General features: G+C 32.5%; 1 protein-coding gene across 2 annotated transcripts in view; it reads left to right on the top strand.

The window, feature by feature from the left end:
* Nucleotides 1–19070, top strand: part of RNGTT (RNA guanylyltransferase and 5'-phosphatase) — a 226184-nt gene that overhangs the window by 88552 nt on the left and 118562 nt on the right. For both annotated transcript variants that reach the window (XR_014021908.1, XM_081293720.1), the window contains exon 12: nucleotides 9020–9088. Coding sequence is in view for 1 of the 2 variants with exons in the window: in XM_081293720.1 (XP_081149846.1) it covers nucleotides 9020–9088 (69 nt within the window). In the remaining variant the exon portion in view is untranslated. The remainder of the gene's footprint in view (nucleotides 1–9019; nucleotides 9089–19070) is intronic.

The raw sequence follows: 19070 nt of genomic DNA, 5'->3' as shown, positions 1-19070 counted from the left end.
TTACTTTCTAATCCAATTTGCCAATCTTTGTCTTTAAAAAAAATTTTGATTTTAGGGATTGGATTTATGGATGCTTTACTACTGAACTGCTTCCCCAACCCTTCTTATTTTTATTTTAGACAGGATCTCACTGAATTTTGAGGGTCTTGCTAAGTTTGCTGAGGTTGGCCATAACTTATGATCTTCCTGCCTCTGGCATCAGTCTTTCTATAATGCCAAGCCACATTTTTTGCCATTTTTTGAATAGCCTCTTGGTAATAATGCCCCATAAGGGAATTTATAACCTTTCCCACAGATGGTATGACTTTGAGAACAACCTAAATTGTATCAACTAGAGAAATACAGTGACAAATGTTTTGGAATGAGTTTAAGCCAATTGCATAGTCCCCACAAGATTGCCCTTGCTTCAAATACAGGCTCAAGTTTGGGGTCCCTATGGCTACCTTTACTTTAAGCTGCTGGCTGCAAATTTTAGGGTCCCTACTGACTCTCTTGGGTTTGATAATTCATTAGAATGGCTCATAAAACTCAAGAAGCACCATATTTCAGGTTATAATTTTATTATCATGAAAAGATGTAAATGCAAACCAGTCAATGAAGAGACCCCCTAGGACAAAATTTGGATGAGGCCCAGTGCAAAGCTTCTGGTTGTTTTTTCACTGTGGAGACATGGACAGCATTACCTCTTCCAGGCTGTGGTTTATAATAATACTTATCCAAGCTGTTTGTGTTCAGAGCTTATATAGGTGTTCCATCAAATGCTGCTTGTTTGACCTTTATTCTTATCCCTTCTTGGAAGTTCAGACTTAAACCTTTAGTCTTCAGTTCCTTTGGAGGCCTGAACTTTATGGCATAGCCTTTATAAAAAATTATGTGGTTAGACTCTCCATTGGCCAAACAACAAAGGCATTCTTATCAGGCAGGTTATTCCAGAGACATAGAGATCATCTTCTAGTAGCTGAAGCCAGACTTCTTTGTGGTAAAATTAATTTCTTCTATACTGCCTGTTTAAAACAGAGGATGAATTTTTGAATTTTAAAAATCTTTCTGCTTTTTAATCCCTGGTGACATTCAGACCAGACACATAAGTAGCTCAGTTTTATTTTTCACTGCAGCACATGCTTATTGTTAAGTATCTGGTATGGTTTAGATATGTGATATCCCTCCAAAGTTGATGTGTGAGAAGATGCAATAATGCCCAGAGGTGAAATGATTAAATCACAAGAGTAGTGACCTAATGATTAGATTATGATAGGTAGGTTATTATATTGGATTAATCTGCTAATCTGGATTAACTGGGTGGTAATTATAAGTAGTAGTGTGTAGTTGGAGGAGGGTATGACTTTGGGGGTATCACTTTGTGGTTTATATTTTGTCTCTTGTGAGCAGAGCTTCCTCTGCTTCCTGATTGCCATGTCCTGAGGTTCTTTCCTCCTCCATGCCCTTCTGCCATGATGTTCTGCCTCATTTTGGGCCCAGAGCAATGGAGTTAGCCATTTGTGAACTGAAACCTCTGAAATCATGAGACAAAATAAACTTCCTCCTTTAATTGTTCTTGTTAGGTATTTTGATCACAGTGACAAAAAATATGACTAAAACAGTCTCTATCATATTCTGTTCCCTCCAAAACTGTTCAATAGCCTTCCCAACCAGTGGATCTTGCTTTTCTACCCACAAAATGAATATATATTTCTTACCAGCTACAATCTTGATACAGAGTCTAGATGAACAGTTTTAATGGCATCCAAGTATATATACATTGTGGAAAAGGGAGTGTTTTATTTTGTTTAGATTATAGATACATACAGGAGAGGTTGTTAGAAAAAAGTGAACTTTAAAAACTATGCTAATTGGTTGGGCATGGTAGCACATACCTGTGATCCCAGTGGCTTAGGAGGCTAAAGCCAGAGTATGGCAAGTTCAAAGCCAGCCACAGCAACGTATTGAGGCCCTAAGCAACTTTATTGAGACCCTATCTCTAAATAAAGTACAAAAATGGGCTTGGGATGTGGCTCAGAGGTTGAGTGCCCCTGGGTTCAATCCCTGGCACCAATAAAATAAAACAAAATACAAAAACAAAACAAAACAAACCCCAAACAAAACTATGCTAAGGTAAATTGATGTATAGAAGTGGGGAACATTCAAAGCACTTTAGAAATGGCTGTGATGCATGACAAATTGTTTTGGAAAGTCAGTTCTAACATGGGTGAATAAAAATAGTTTGGAGAAAAAAAGTTAACTTAAAAGCAAAGAGATCAATTAGGACACTATTATTGTTGTTTTCATTGGAAATAAAGAAAGTAATAAGGAATTGTTTTTGGGAAAATATTAAGTAGAAGAGATTGTTTTAGGTTTTTTCTTTTGAATCATATTCTCTTAATCTCTACCACAAGAGTCAAAAATTTGTGACTTTAAAACTCTTTTATGCTTTATGCCACCTATTAGTATAATGCATTCCGTCTGTTTTGTACTTAATCTATAACCTCTGACTATAATGTGTCCATTGTTTGTTTTTTATAGATCCTTGCATTATTACTTTATATTTATTTAGCACACATTAATTGAAATGAGAGTTGACTGTATGCCAGATTATTATAATTGATACTGAAGATATGATGAATATAGATGTGATTTTTTAGTTAACATTATTATCATTTAAATGTAAAATGAAACACAATTACAAATATGTGAAACAAGCAAAAACTAAATCAAGAATTTAAAAACCGCTGGTTTAATGCAAGTCATAGATTTTAGTTTCTTCTTCTTCTTCTCCTCCTTCTCCTCCTCCTCCTCCTCCTCCTCCTTCTCCTTCTTTTTAATATTTTTTAGTTGTAGATGGACACAATACCTTTATTTTATTTATTTATTTTTTGTGGTTCTGAGGATTGAACCCAATGCCTTACATGTTCTAGGCAAGTGCTCTACCATTGAGCCCGGGCCCCAGCCCAGTTTTTACTCTTATTAAAATTAATTTTTCCTGGAACTTAGACAAATGTGATTATTAACCTTAAAAAGCCTACAGATCAATTTGATAATCAGACAAATGAGAAAAGCCTCTGATGGAAGAAAACATACAATATAATGAGAGTATGTTGAAGGAACTTTAACCTAGACTAGAGATTAGGAAGTTTCTGGGCCTGTGATATTCTAGTTTGGAATATCAGTTAAGAATATGAACTCTGGAGCTCAAATGAATTTGGGTTCTTAGTTGCTTGTATTGTGACTGTTGGCAAGTTCTCACTTTTAAAATGGGGTAATAGTAATCTCTACTTCATGTGATAGTTAGGAGGCCAAACTGAGTCAGTACCGGTAAGTAAGCATTTACTATATTTAAGTACCTAAAATATAGTTTTGTATGTATTACTTCTTCCTTTTCTTGCTCTTCTCATCATTTAAAAAAGGACACATAATTATTACTCAGTAAACATCTGAATACATCTGTGAATCATAGGTGAAAATGTAATTGCTTTTTGCTTCCCTTAAAAATCTTTAAATATCGCTATTAAGAGCACTTATTGTAAAATGACTAGTGTGTGTGTGTGTGTGTGTGTGTGTGTGTGTGTGTGTGTAAGTATGTATGTATGTATTGAGGTCCTTCTTAACTTGAAGTCATTGGAGAGCCTTACAAAGTTTAAACTCATAATAATTAAAAAATATTGAACCTGACTATTTATATATGAGGATACTCTCTCTAGTTGGTCCTTGATCTTACGAGTTTCTATTATTGTCAGTCCAGTTAGGTTTACGTCCTGGCACCTACAGTCTTTTGACTATGACATTGAATCTTGCAAAGTTCTTCCAAATTGAAGATTAATCTCTTCTAAATCTTAAACACTTAACAGAGTGGTTGTCAGTTACTGACAGGAAGTGAATGTTTGTTAAATGAATAAATTGTGCCTAAATTATGGAATTAAAAAAATTGGAAACCTGATGAAATAAAATGTCAATCATTTCTTTAAAGTATAGTGATCTGCTTCTTTGTGCAATTAAAAGGGAATTTTGATTAAAATAAGACTAACAACAATGAAAAGTAATAAACTGTCCTAGAGAAATTTTGTTTTTAAATTTTTTTACCTTGTCAGTTGGGATTCACCAGAACTATTAAGACTAATTTTAATTGCAATTATGTAGAATAGTGAAAAAGCCAATGATAGTATCAAAAAGCTATTTATATTTTGATGAGCTAACTTTAATGATACTGGAGTTGTTTAGGTAACATTGGTAAATAGTGGTAATCAAATAATTCATTTTAAAGAAGATAACCATGTTGTTTTGTGGTGAACAAGAAGTATGGCTTATTGTAAAATGATTAATTTCTGATTAAAAGAATATTTAGGACAAATTGAATAATATTAACCTGAAGTAGAATTATACTTTGGGAATGAAAAAAATAAATATTAATATATAGGAGAGTACAAATATCCATTTTGGGGGGATTGTTAAAACTAAACCTCAGATATTAGGAGGGTGATGAGAACATGTTATAGAGGTCAACAGATATAATTACCTCATTGAGTATTCTCAGTCAGTCAATTGAGGTTCTGTGGAGTTTCCAGAAAATATCTGATGTGAGTAAAATAGACCAGAACTGCAAGGTGGAGAGAGTTTATTCTTGTTTAAATATTCCCTTGGTATATTCTATAATGAATTGATAATGCCAATTTGTATTCCAGATAACACTGCCGTTTCATTTTCTTCTTTGCTGTATTCTTAAGCTATCATTTTCCTTACTATTTCTAAAAGACTCCTTTGTATACTTTGTAACTTCACAGTTTCTATTTTGCTTTTCATGTTTCTAATTTCAAGCCTTTGTGCATTATCGTTTTCTGCTTATGCATTTATAATGATTTGGTTTTCAATTCTTGATTCATACACATATAAAATACCAATTCAGAGTCAATCATCTGGTATAACCTTTGTCAGTTCTTGTAATCTTTGGTCCATGGAAAGTTGCATGCCTTTTGTATGATATTTCAGATGGTAATTAAGTGATAAGCTTAAGTATATAAGTGAGCAAATTTGTTTTAGAAATAAAACCTTATGAAATACTACTGTTTTATTAAAACCTATTTGATATATTATGTCTACTGTTTTGCTTTTCATCCAATTATCTTCTAATTTTATCTAGAGGGAAAATAATCAAGAAAATTATAATTCTGAAAAGGAATATATCCTAACTTAGGTAATTGAACATATAGTCTACTTATTCACTCCAGGGTTTTGCAATTATTTCTAAATCAGGATTCTTTACTTATCAGAAATGTTTTAGAGACATCTTTGTTGATTTAAGCAGAACTGTATTTATTTCTTTCTCTCTTTTTTAATAATAACTTATTTAATTAAGTTATTTATTTGGTGCTGAGGCTCTAACCCATGGCCTCACTGTGTTAGGCAAGCACTCTACTACTAAGCCACAACCTCAGCCCCCAGAACTGTATTTCTGACAAAAGATTGACAGGGACAAATGGCTAATGACATCATTGAATTTAATTATTTTTAATTTCAAATTAAAGTGAAGATGTATTATGTAACCATATGGGTTTAGGCTTATATTACCATTGGCTTCCCAGTATCCCTTGCTTGGTTTCTAGCATTATTAGGCATTTGGGAGATATCAACCTAATGAACACAGAATATAAACTTTATTTTTATTGAGCTGTTGATTATCCAGTAAATTATCAAACAAAAGCTTAGTTTAGCTTGGTTCTTCTTGCATTAGTATTCCAGTGTAACACATGAGAAAATTTTACTTAAAATGTAGAAAAAGAGAAAAAGATATGGACTAACTCAAAAAGTATAAGACATTTTATTTTGGAATATAGTATCAGAGACAAAATAATACCAAAGTAAGTTTTAAATTATGTCTGACATTTAAGTTCCTAAGTAAAATGTGACCTTTCAAGCTATGCTACTTTAACTAAGTACATTTAAGACTTTTTGGTAACTCTTCCTCTTTCTGTGGAGATTGAACCTAACCTAAACTCTTCTCTCAAAGCTTGCCCATCATCCTTGCTTCCTCATGTTTGGTTTGACCTTCTGATCACCTTGGCCTATTTCTACAAAATTTTCATTTCAGTGACTTTCTTTTGTTTTAGTTACTTTTGCTTTGGAGTCTTATATCTTCCTTTCTTCCTGCCTTCCTGCCTGCTTGCCGTCTGGCCTGCCTTCCTGCCTTCCACCACGGATTGAACCCAGGGATGCTTAAGCTCTGGGCCACAGCCTATACATACATATATACATCTATCTATCTATCTATCTATCTATCTATCTATCTATCTATCTATCTATCTATCTAAATTTAAGACAGGGCCTGGTTAAGTTGCTGAGGCCAGCCTCAGACTTTCTATCCTCCTACCTTCTGCTTTCTGACCATAACTTCCATTTTTAAAACTCAGAGACATTACAACAACTTCTTTGCAGCTTAGTGAGCTTTGGCTACACCCTCCTCAGCAAGGACTGGGATTTATCCCTATGGGCAGAAGTCATCTTTATTGATTGTATACTAGCTCATCTCAAATGACTCACTCTTATATTTGCAACTCTTAAATTCTTTAGAGTTCTCCTTACTTTCTTAAGGTAGAAGTCAAGGTCACTGAGTTTTGACCTATCTTTCTTTTAAGTAGGCATTTAATGCAGTGATTTTTTTTTCTTACCTGTAAAGTGTGTGTTAATTTCATCCTTCAAATATCAGACTATTGTATTTTTTTCTTAAGTTCAGAATATTTAAAAATTTTCCTATTGATTTCTTCTTTTATTTATGAATTCTTTTTTTTTAGATTTTTTTTTTTAAGTTATAGTGGGGCACAATACCTTTATTTTGTTTATTTTTATGTGGTGCTGAGGATTGAACCCAGGGCCTCATACGTGCTAGGCGAGCGCTCTATCACTGAGCCACAACCCCAGCCCCTGAATTCTTTAGAAGTATTTTCTTTAGTTTCTGAACATGGGGCAACTTCACAAGTATGTTTTTCTTACTGACATCTAATTTATTCATTGCAAATAGAGAATATACTTTGTATGACTTCAATTTTTAAATGTATTATGTGCAGTTGAGAAAAAAAATGTGTTCTATTGTTGGGCAGTATTAGGCCAGGTTGTTTTATGGTGATTTTCTAGTTGTCCATATCTATACTGATTTTCTGTCTGCTCATGTTCTGTAAATCTTGTCAAGATGTCTTAACTCCTACTGAATATTTTTCTACATGTTGATTCATTTACTTGAAGAGCAGAATTAAATTCTCCGTGTATAACTGAGGATTTCCCCCCTGTTTTCTTATTTGTTATATTAGGATTTTTAAAAAAAGCATTTGAGGGCTGGGGATGTGGCTCAAGTGGTAGCACACTTACCTGGCATGCCAGGGCACTGAGTTCGATCCTCAGTACCACATAAAAATAAAGAGGTTGTGTCCACCGAAAAAACTAAACAATAAATATTTAAAAATTCTCTCTCTCTCTCTCTCTCTCTCTCTTAAAAAAAAACATTTGAGATTTTTTTTTTTAAAGGTGTAAGTACATTGGGGATTACTGTAGGTTCTTGTTGAATTCACTTACTTTGTCAGCATGTATTGTTGCTTTTTATTTTTAATATTTCTTATTCTTAAGTCCTTAATTAATGTAAGCCTTCTATTTATTCGTGTTGGAATTTAACATCTTATTCCATCATTTTACTTTAAGCTAGCTGAATTTTTTTTTCTTTTTAATTCAGTGTGGCACACTTTGCCTTTTGATTGGAGTATTTGTACCATTAAATTTAATATAATTATTGCTAATTTTTTTTAAATCTACCATCTTACTACTTGGTTTACCATATGATTTCTCTCATGTATTCCCATTTTATATTTTCTTGCCATTATTCTGTTAGAGAATTTTAATTCTATTGTATCTTCACTTTTTAGTTGTATCAGGCATATGATCTTTGGGTATATTATAGCAGTTGTTGCTTTAAGGTTTTTAATTTTCAGTTTTTATAGTTATTTTATAATTATATCAAAATGAATTCTGTTAAATTAAAAAAAAATTAAAAAAGTATATCACTTGATAGTTGGGTTAATAACCATATGATGGGGGGAATGCTGGGGTTGTGGCTCAGTGGTAGAGAGCTCGCCTAGTAGTGCGAGGCCCTGGGTTCAATCCTCAGCACCACATAAGAATAAATAAATAAAATAAAAGTGATGTGTCCAACTATAACTAAAAAATAAAATATTTAAAAAAAGAACCATATGATAGAATCATCACATTTTCTCTTGTATATTTCTTCTGCATGTTATTAACACAATAATACATTGTTTGTATTTTTGCTTTAATTAGTTATCTTTTTTGTGGGGACTGTACTCCTCATGTTTAAACTAGTTTGTGGTTGCAAATTCTTGTCCCCAAACAAGCTTCTTTGCTGTCTCCTTTTTTGTGTGTTTTTATTTATTTATTTTATTCCCTTTATTACTTTTCTGAGTTTCTATTTTCACTTTTTTGGGGGGGGGTACATTTTTTTTCCTTTTGTGCTGGCTTAGTAATGCATTCAGAATATCTTCAATTCTTTATGATCATTTTATTTTATTTTTTGATTGTCATATAATATTTGTACATATTTATGAGACCAGTGTAGTGTTTTGATTCATGTATATATTGGGTTATGATCAACTCAAGGTAATTAGCATATCTATCACCTTAAACATTTTTGTGTCTTTAGCATGAGTATATTCAAAGTGTTGTTTTCTAACTATTTTGAGATATATCATGCAGTATGATTAATCATATTCACTCTTTTTATCCTTTTTTAGTGGTTGAATTAGGATTGTGGTTCAAAGTAGCTTTTCTTGGAAATTGAAATCCTTATGTATTAGTTTAAAAAATCTTACAGTATATTAACCTAGATCTCTCTGTATCTATCTCTTTTATTTTGGTATTTCAATTTTAATAGCTTATATATTATGTTTTTATAAAGCTTATCAAGAAATTAAAATAATTTAAACGTGATTATTGTATTTCTAAGGAATATATGCTGTTTTTTTTTTTTTTACAGCTACTTGAAGGAAATTTTGCCAAAGAAGTCAGTCATGAAATGGATGGACTTATTTTTCAGCCCATTGGAGTAAGTTCATTTGTCTGTGTGTGTTCATATACATATATACTTTTATATAGGAAGTACCATTACCTCAGTCATATTTATTAGGATTGATTATTGCTGTGATCAGTGCTTTCTTTTAAGATCAATTGTACAGTATTAAAGATTTCATTTAAATCAAATGCATAATATGTATACACATACATATATAATACTGAAATGAACACCAGTTTGTTTTTCACTCAGCTTAAGAAATATTGTTAGTACTTTTAAGGAAGTCACTCTTTTAATGTAATTAGTTTTCTTATAATTCTTGCAAAATGAATGTTAATTTGTATTTCTTTTTTAGAAATCTGTCAATAGCATTGAGTAAGTACTTATCCCTATTGTGGCTCCATATACCTTTAAGTATTAATGTCTTCAAAACTTCATTTTGCTGTAAATGAGTAAAATTCAAAGAGTTATCAATACCTGAAGGAAAATAGAATTATCTTGGTGAAATAAGAACTTTCATCAAGATGATTCAGTGATCACATCATATATTTTTTTTTTTAAAGAGAGAGAGAGAGAGAGAGAGAGAGAGAGAGAGAGAGAGAGAGAGAGAATTTTTAATATTTATTTTTTAGTTTTTGGCGGACACAACATCTTTGTTGGTATGTGGTGCTGAGGATCGAACCCGGGCTGCACGCATGCCAGGCGAGCGCGCTACCGCTTGAGCCACATCCCCAGCCCCACATCATATATTTTTAATAAATTTCTCAACATTAGCACCATTGACATGTTTGACCTGATAATGATTTGATTTACTCTGGGAGCTATCTTATGCATTGTAGGATGGTTAGCAGCATCCTTGCCCCCGAGAAATAACTAGCATTCTTTGTTATCCACTTGATAACTAGTGCTCTGTAGGGTAGTGTTTTTCCTGTGGCACAGGAAGAAAAATTAGCACTATCCAGGAAGTTAGAAGTTCATTTTACTTCAGATGCACTGATTAGAAACTCTGGGGATCGGATCAAGTAGTTTGTCTTTTAATAACCTAAGTGGTTCTGAACATGTTCAAGTATGAGAACTACTTACTCTGTGGTAAAGGGTTGTATGTCTTATGTGATAATCCATCATTTGTTGCATTTTGCCTTTACCAACTCTGTCCTTAGAAACTGGGGTCTGAGCTTGTTGGGAAGTTACATAAAATGACATCAAATTGGGTAACTGGAGGAAAGGAAAGGGCTCTAATATTTCGAACACTATATTATAGATGTTTTATATGTGCATTAAAACAGAGTTTTAATGCTTTAATCACATTTAGATATAATGAGCTGTGTGATTTCCTTTTGTTTTTTTCACAGGCTCCTAGAGAGAGGGAAGAATCTTATATGGAGGGAGGAGGAAATACAGGAGAACTAGAAACTGGGGAAAGAAATTACAGAAAATGCTGTCTTAGGCTTAGGAAGATGGATGTTGGACCTTGGAGTTTCAGAATTTTTCAGGTCCACCCTCCCTAGATTAAAACATAAAGTCTAAATATTAAATATAACAGCGATTACAGAAAATTAAGTGTGTGAAACTTATCATTCAGACCTATTCATTTATGAGTTTGGTATATGTATGAGAAATAACCTGACAAATACATGAGTCTCTTTCTAGGATGTATTGTAAATTCAGTTGATTTGTTATTCTTATACCCATCTTAGTAACTTTTTTTAATTACAATGACTTTGAAATTGATAACTGATAAGGCAACTCTCTGTTTGTTAGGATTTTTTCAAATATTTGTAGATGTTTGGTTTAACATATAAAATTCACAGTTTGTCCAGTTACCCCCAAATTCTTGTATGAATAACTTTGATTTTAGATTAATGTGGAGAAAAGCAACGTGTTTACAATGTTAAATCATCTCAATGAATAAGTTATGGCTCTTTTCAGGTTTTTTTGTTTTCTAATTTTTTTGGTTTATTGCTGTTAGACTAATTTCTAGATATTTATCATTTTCTGTTTATACAGTAAATGGTGTTCTATTTTCTCTTTATTTGGTACTTCTAGTGTATTGTCACACTATTGATTTATTTTAATGATTAAACAATCATGCTGAAAACTCTTAATTTTAGTAATATGTATTGGCCCAAATCTCTAGTACTGAGTAAATGTTGGCTCTGATTGCTTGGAGGAGTGGAAAACATTTCTACTTCCAAGGGAAGTTCTCAACTTGCAAGGAAAGCTAGCTAAATTTTTTCCACTTAAGTATGTTTGTGAGAGATTTCTGTTAGATACCCTTTATTGTTTAATACATGTGTATCTTTAGTAAAGCCTCTTTTGGGGGATATTTAAGGCATTAATGCCTTTTCTCTATCTGTTAAGATTATGCCTCCATGCATGTAGTAAATTTCATTGATTTTTTTTTCTAATGTTGATCCTCCTTGTATTCCTAGGATAAATATTACTTCCTCATGATATATATAAATTTTAAATTATTTCTATTGATCTGGTTGTGTTATTTTCTTGAGGATTTCTGCTGTCTTCTTAGTTTTCCCTCCCTTCTTTTGTATATTCATAATAATGAAGATAATATATAAATATATTTATAAATATATTTATATATATATATAAGTGTGTGAAAAAATATATATTTATTTTGTTCTAATTAGTTATACATGATAATAAAATGCATTTTGACATATCATACATAAATGGAGTATAACTTCTCATTCTTCTGGTTGTGCATGATGTAGAATCATACCAGTAATGTAATTATATATATACATAGGGAATAATGTCTGATTCATTCTACTATCCTACCTACCCCCATACCCTCTCCCTTCTCTCTCTCTCTTTTTTTTTTTAATATTTATTTTTTAGTTTTTGGTGGACACAACATCTTTGTTTGTATGTGGTGCTGAGGATTGAACCTGGGCCGCACGCATGCCAGGCGAGCGTGCTACCACTTGAACACCCTCCCCATCCCCGCTCCCTTCTCTTCACTTACCTCTGCCTAATCCAAAGTACCTCTCTTTTCCCTAGGTGCTCCTCCCCACCCTTGTTGTGAATTAGCATTTGCATATCAGAAAAAATACTTGTCCATTGGTTTTTGGGGTTTGGCTTATTTTACTTAGCATGATATTCTCTAGTTCCATTCATTTACCTGCAAATGTTTTAGTTTCATTCTTCTTTAAGGCTGAGTAATGTTCCATTATATACATATACCACTTTTATGTATCCATTCATCTGTGGAAGGACATCTAGGTTGATTCCACAGTTTAGCTATTGTGAATCGAGATGCTTTAAACATTGATGTGGCTGTGTCACTGTAGTATGCTGATTTTAAGTCCTTTGTTTATAAACTGAGGAGTGGAATAATTTAAGTCGAATGGTGGTTCCATTTCAAGTTTTCTGAGGAATCTCCATACCACTTTCTCTAATGGTTATATCAATTGTTTTCCTACCAGCAATGTATGAGTGTATTTTTTTGGGTGGTGGTGGTGTACCGAGGATTGAACTTAGAGGCATTCAACCACTGAGCCACACTCCCAGCCCTATTTTGTATTTTATTTAGAGACAGGTCTCACTGAGGTGCTTAGCACCTTGCCATTACTAAGGCTGGCTTTGAACTCACAATCTTCCTTTGTCAGCCTCCTGAGCTGCTGGGATTACAGGTGTGTGCTACAAGATCTGGCTATTACTTGTATTCTTTTCTTTTTTTCTTAATCTGTTTCTTTTCTCAGATTTTATTCCCACATATTTCTTATTGTATCTAACTACATGTTTTTAAAGCATAATTCTTTTCCATAGATTATTTCCCCTTATCCTTCTAGTTTATTTCCTCTCTCCCTAAACATCATCTATTTTTATTTTTCCCTCCCAAGCCATTTTATTAAAAAAGAAAGTTTTTTTTTTTTTTCATTTCTGTCCATACATTATTACAAAGCTTTCATTTCACATTTCTTTCCTGGAAGACATGAATAATTTTTTCACTTGAGCAAGCACTTACCTACTACCACATCTAAATCCACCTATTTTTTTTTCTTGTCCTTTATATGGTAATTCCTTTGAGGGCAGAAGGGGAGGATTGGGGTGGCTCACTCAATTCCATGTCTCTTGGTATTTTTTTCTCTGCCTTTTCTGTCCACAAAAGTTTCTGTCTTTCCCTCATTCCCACTTTGCTATGCTTTCTTAACACTTGTAGACCCACCATTAAAATTACTAGTTTTTAGATTTTTTCCACCAAGGCCATTGTCCTTAACTTTGCATTTTTTCCCCTAATTAGTTATACATGACAGCAGAATCCATTTTATTTCATTGTACACAAATGGAACACACTTTTCATTTCTTTGGTTGTACATAACGTAGAGTTGCACCATTTGTGCAGTCGTATATCTACTTAGGGTAACGATGTTCATTTCTTTCCACCATCTTATCTACTCTGATATCCCCCTTCAGAAAATAAATGCCATAATTTTATTTTCTTTTAAATGTAGTATAATATTCCATTGTGTATATATACCACAGTTTTTTTTTTTATCCATTCACTTACTTAATGGCATGTAGGTTGGTTCCACAGTTTAACTATTGTGAATTGAGCTGCTATGAACATTGATGTGGCTGCATCACTGTAGTATGCTGATTTTAAGTCCTTTGGGAATAGACGGAGGAGTGGGATAGCTGGGTTGAATGGTGGTTTCATTCCAAGTTTTCCAAGGAATGTCCATATTGCTTTCCAGATTGGTTGTACCAATTTGCATTCCCACTAGCAATGTTAGAGTATGCCTTTCCCCCCACATCCTCAAAAGCAGTTATTGTTGATTATATTCTTGATAATTCCCATTCTGACTGAAGTGAGATGAAATCTCCATGTAGTTTTTTGGTAAGTAATTACTTATTTATCTTTATGTGGTGCTTACAATCAAAACCAATGCCTCACACATGCTAGGCAAGCACTCCGCCACTGATCTACAGCCCCATCCCTCTTTGTAGTTTTAATCTGCATTTCTCTCATTGCTAGAGATGATGAACATCTTTTCATATATTTGCCAGCTGAATGTATTTCTTCTGTGAAGTGTCTGTTTAGTTCCTTTGCCTATTTATTAATTGAGTTATTTGTTTTTCTGGTGTTAATGTTTTTGAATTCTTTATATATCCTGGAGATTAATGCTCTATCTGATGTGCAGGTGGCACGGATTTCTCTCCCATTATGTAGACTCTCTCTTCATAATTCTTGATTGTTTCCTTTGCTGTGAAAAAGGTTTTTAGTTTTTTACCATCCCATTTGTTGATTCTTGATGTTACTACTTGTGCTTTAGGAGTCTTGCTAAGGAAGTTAGTTCCTAAGCGACATCATGTAGATTTGGACCTACTTTTTCTTCTATTAGGCCCATTCCCTCACATTTTCTAAAAGAACTATTAAACTTTTTTCAGTGCAGTCAATTTTATCAGGTTCACTTTTTACTTAAAGGGAATCTTTCTGATTGCTCCATCCTCTTAGTCTTAGTCTTACTGCATTACCTTTTTTTTTTTTTTTTCATATAATTCCACTTTACTGTCTCATCCTGGAAATTCCATTACTTTTCTTCGCTGATAGATCCCCCACTTCTTGAACTGTATGTTTTCTGCTTTCTTGGTTTGAGTGACCTTGCATATCAGATGTGATGTCACTATTCCTTATATGATTTTTGTTTCAGCTGTAAACTCAGGAGGCTGTTCTCAGTAGTCTAAAATGGACTCATTACTGCCTATGATTTTGACTGACTCAATCTTTTATCATATATACTGGAGTATTATCAAAAAGGCACAATAAGTTTTGTAGCTTAAGATTATTTGTCTAAATGTCAGAAATTTCTAGAAGTTTTAGATTTACTCTTAGTTTATATATTTTGTTTTATCCTTTTCTTCTATGACATTGCTATCCTTTTTAGAGAGACACATTTATTTTTCTGGCTATAACTGTTGTGGACTCCCAAATCAACTTTCAACCCAAATCTTTTATTTCATCTTTAATATCTCTTCCTAGTATGCATTTAAAAAGGATATTGTGTTTAAATGATCACTAAACTTTGTTAAGTGGCTTATCACTTTGTCGTTTTGGACTATTTTGTTTTAAATTGTGTCAGATTGGGTTCATATTGTTTTATATAAAAGCTATTTTGGTAGCTTCTTAATTGCTCTTATGTGTACTATCTTTCCAGTCCTTATAAAATTACATTTTGAAAAAGCCTTACTTGGGGGAGACCAAGACTGAATGATAGAAAGGAGACCAGTGACGACTGTCAGAAATACAGTTATGCATTTCATGAGGATGTTTCAACCAATGAAAGATTGTGTAGAAGACTGGTCCCATAAGATTATATTGCCTAGTGGTTTCCTAATCATCTTAGTTTGTGTAAATATAGTCTGTGATATTTGTGTACATACAGAATTGCTTTGTGACCCATTTCTAAGAATTGTTTCCATTCTTAAGCAGTTCATGACTGTATGATGCAAACCACAAATGTGAGCTACATATATACTTCAAATTTTTTCAGTAAGCTCCACTAAAAAAATTAAAAAGAAACCAATGAAATTATTTTAACGGTATATACTTATGTAACCTACTATGTAAAAAATTATCATTTAAACATTTACTCAATATAGAAGTTGTTATTTTCATACTAGGTATTTGAAATCCAGGAAGAATTTTGCACTTGCAGCACATCTCGGACTTGTTAATTTTCAAGTACTTAATGGCCATATGTGTATGGCCATAGGTAAGGGCATAGGTATATTGACTTCTCATGTTCCCTTTCTTATGTATGTTCATGGCATTTTTATGTAATTTATTTGTTGTCTTCAACTTTTAAAATTCTCTATGTAATAATGTTTTTCTTTATTTTCCAACTGACAGGACAAAATAAGATTACATTTCCCTATTATTTAAATGAAATAGCTCCACCCCTTATTCTTCAATTATTTCCAAATTGTAGTATATAATAATATTGCATGAATCCCTTTTGTACTTTTTATGTTCCTCCTTTTTAAAATTGCATTCTTGGATTTTAAACTAAATCCAGTCAAAGAGTCCTCATTCCACTCTCTAGGTTCTCTGATGTTATTTGATCTCATTTTGAGGCTACTATTCCAAAAAGGTGTAACATTGTGACTGAAAAGAGAAACAGTTTGGGTCTCAGTGAGATCTTGGCTTCCTCTACATATTCAGTCTCTTCTTTGCTTCCTGTTACATGGGATTTATTGGTGAGTACTTTGCTTTTGTAAAGCCCGAAGTAATGTCCTTTTCCATCTTCTGATTGAACAGTTGTTACTTAATTGCCAAATATATTTTGAATTAAAATACACTTACATGATTATTCTCACAGCAAAAACCATCTTCTTCAAGATGCACTGTTATTGTCTTACATTAGAAAAGGAAGTTAACTACCACCTCACAGATATCTGCTGGTTAGGTTTCTGTCTCACAATAACACTGGTTTTCTTTAAGATATTTAGTTCTTTCTTATTTCTCTTTAAATGTATAGTGTCTAGGATAGTGTTTTTTGGTTCAGTAGGTCTTGGAAAATGTTTGTTAAAGGAGTGGAAATTCATTTTTCTAGGTTTTCCCTTAGCCTTTCAGATTCAACTGCTTTTATATTTTACCAAGTTAGGTAAACAACTTTTAAATTGATTGCTGTCTTTCTTCCTTCACATGCATATATATAATCTATCATGCTGTGTCTGTTTTCCTTCAAGAAATTTGTTACCTTCTTTAAATTCCCATTTGTTTTCTTGCAGGATCCATACACCCCATCTTCCTGAAATAATACCATCAGCTTTGCCCTTTGCACATTTTCCTGAGAGACTTCCCAGTGATTTAGCATTGGTCTGTGGTTACAATAAGCCACTAAATATTTCTTTGATTCTCCTGTTCTTCAACTGGAAAATATAGAGGATATAACAGTTTAGCTTTGAAATTTCTGTGATGATCATATGATGATGAATGTGCATGAATATTAATCAGTACTTAAGAATTCCTTCTTCCTGCCAGTATCTGGTGAAAATGCATTGAGTAATGAATTTTTAATAACAGAAGGAGGGAACTCTTCTTATTTTACTTTCCTAAAGATAATATATCGCTTAAGTGGAAATTTAGATGATTAAAATAGATAAAATATATTTCTTACAAAATTTGATGATATGAAGATTATGTGACTATATTCCTATTAATTTTTTCTCCTGACATCACTCACTTCTTTAGAATTTTCACATTTGTATACTTTCTAAATTGTTAAGATTATATAGTGTATGGAATGGCTCTGAAAAATATCACATTTTATTTACCAGTGGACATTTTCAGTTTCTTCCAATAATAGTAATTTATCAAACAGATTTGTTTATATTCATGAAACACTCATTTTCTTAGAAAAGATGTTTTAAACTGCCTATTTTTGTTAAAATTTAATTGATGGCAGAGGATTATACTGGGCTTCTTATTAGTCTGTTGTTCTTTTTTAAAATTTTCCATGAAATTTTAATGATTTAGTCTTTGTTTCTTGACATGTTGCATTTGTAATTACAGTTTCTTCGGATCATTTTCTATTTTCTTATTTTTTCAAAACTCACTTTGCCAACTTTAATTCTCTTAATTTTTACCAGTGTTGTATACCTTTGCTTGGGTTCATGGTGTGTTACTTAGTTGGGTTTCACCATTAGTGAAATAGCATCTTGCTATACCAAGGGTGTGGTATGTAGACACATTCTCATTCTATTTAATTCAATGGTTCTTTTACATTCCTACCATATCTCTGTCAAACCTTGTAAAGATATTCTAATATAGGTCTATATTAACTATGCTATCCAGAATAGGTTCCAATTTAGCATGAATCCATTCAGGACAAGTAGTAGACATTTCCCACCCTTACATGTAAAATTTCTCATATTCAATTCTGTAGCTTTTGTTATTTTAAAATTTCTTGCAGAATCCAAACACCCCATCTTTAGGTATCATAGTTTTGATCTCAGATTCTCTGGCATGGGCTAATTTTTCTAATTTGTACTTACTGCGTTTTTGTTTTAAATGCCATCACTACAACAGTACATTCTACTTTTAGACTTTCGATTTGCCAAAGACCTAGGTTGAGATTCTACTTATATCTTACACAGAAATTTCTCTCTCTTAAAAAAAGAAAATACACATACACATACATATACACACATACATAACACATCTATTAGTTTTCATTAAAACTTGATCTAGAATGACAGTATCATATATTACTATGATATAATAAAGCAGAATTTAAGATATTTTGTAGTAATTTTTGACTAATAAATTCTCTTAATGGCTTTAAAAGAAGGAATACTTAAAAAGTTTTCTCATCTAATTCTTTGGAATTAAAGTCATTGTGCTTATACATTGTCATCAAGTTCCTTTTCTTTACCAGGTAAAATGTTGTTGTTTTTTTTTTGATTGCTATTACATATTCAAAGGAAACACCTTAATTTTCCTTTTCAGCAGCCCTACATCTTCTGTTTAAAGAAGCCAGAAGAGAGTTGATTACAGACAGGTGTAGCTTCCAGTGGTGAGAGGATACATAATTATAGTTGATCCAGGGACAAGAAATTAAATGACATTGCCTCATACAATGAGAAACTTAGTCCCATTCTGTTTTTATTTTCTTATATAAGGGGAAAATCTTATTTCTAGTTTTTGATATCTGTGACCTTTTTCAACAAAACAATAGGCCTATTTTTAGATTATTCCATAAGCAGCATATCTGTGATTACTATCATTAATTTTCATTGTATCTAATTTTAGGAGTAATTATTATTTAGGATAAGCAATACGATTTTCTATTTATGATATAAATGGTATACCATTTGGTTTAAGTTGCCATTTACAAATATATGTTTTATATTTCAGACTGAATTAATTTAAAGAAAATAGTAGATAAGTAGTAATACGGGTGGTATTTAGATATGGCAGAAATCATGAGTGTTACATAGGAAATAAAAAAAAAATTTTTCTTAAAGAACTAGGAATTTAACCTAGGGT

This window comes from Spermophilus citellus, assembly GCF_964194105.1.
Source record: "Spermophilus citellus genome assembly, chromosome: 5".
Taxonomy (NCBI): domain Eukaryota; kingdom Metazoa; phylum Chordata; class Mammalia; order Rodentia; family Sciuridae; genus Spermophilus; species Spermophilus citellus.
The sequence above is the reverse complement of the archived record's forward strand: the minus strand, read 5'-3'. Positions and strand labels throughout refer to the sequence as shown.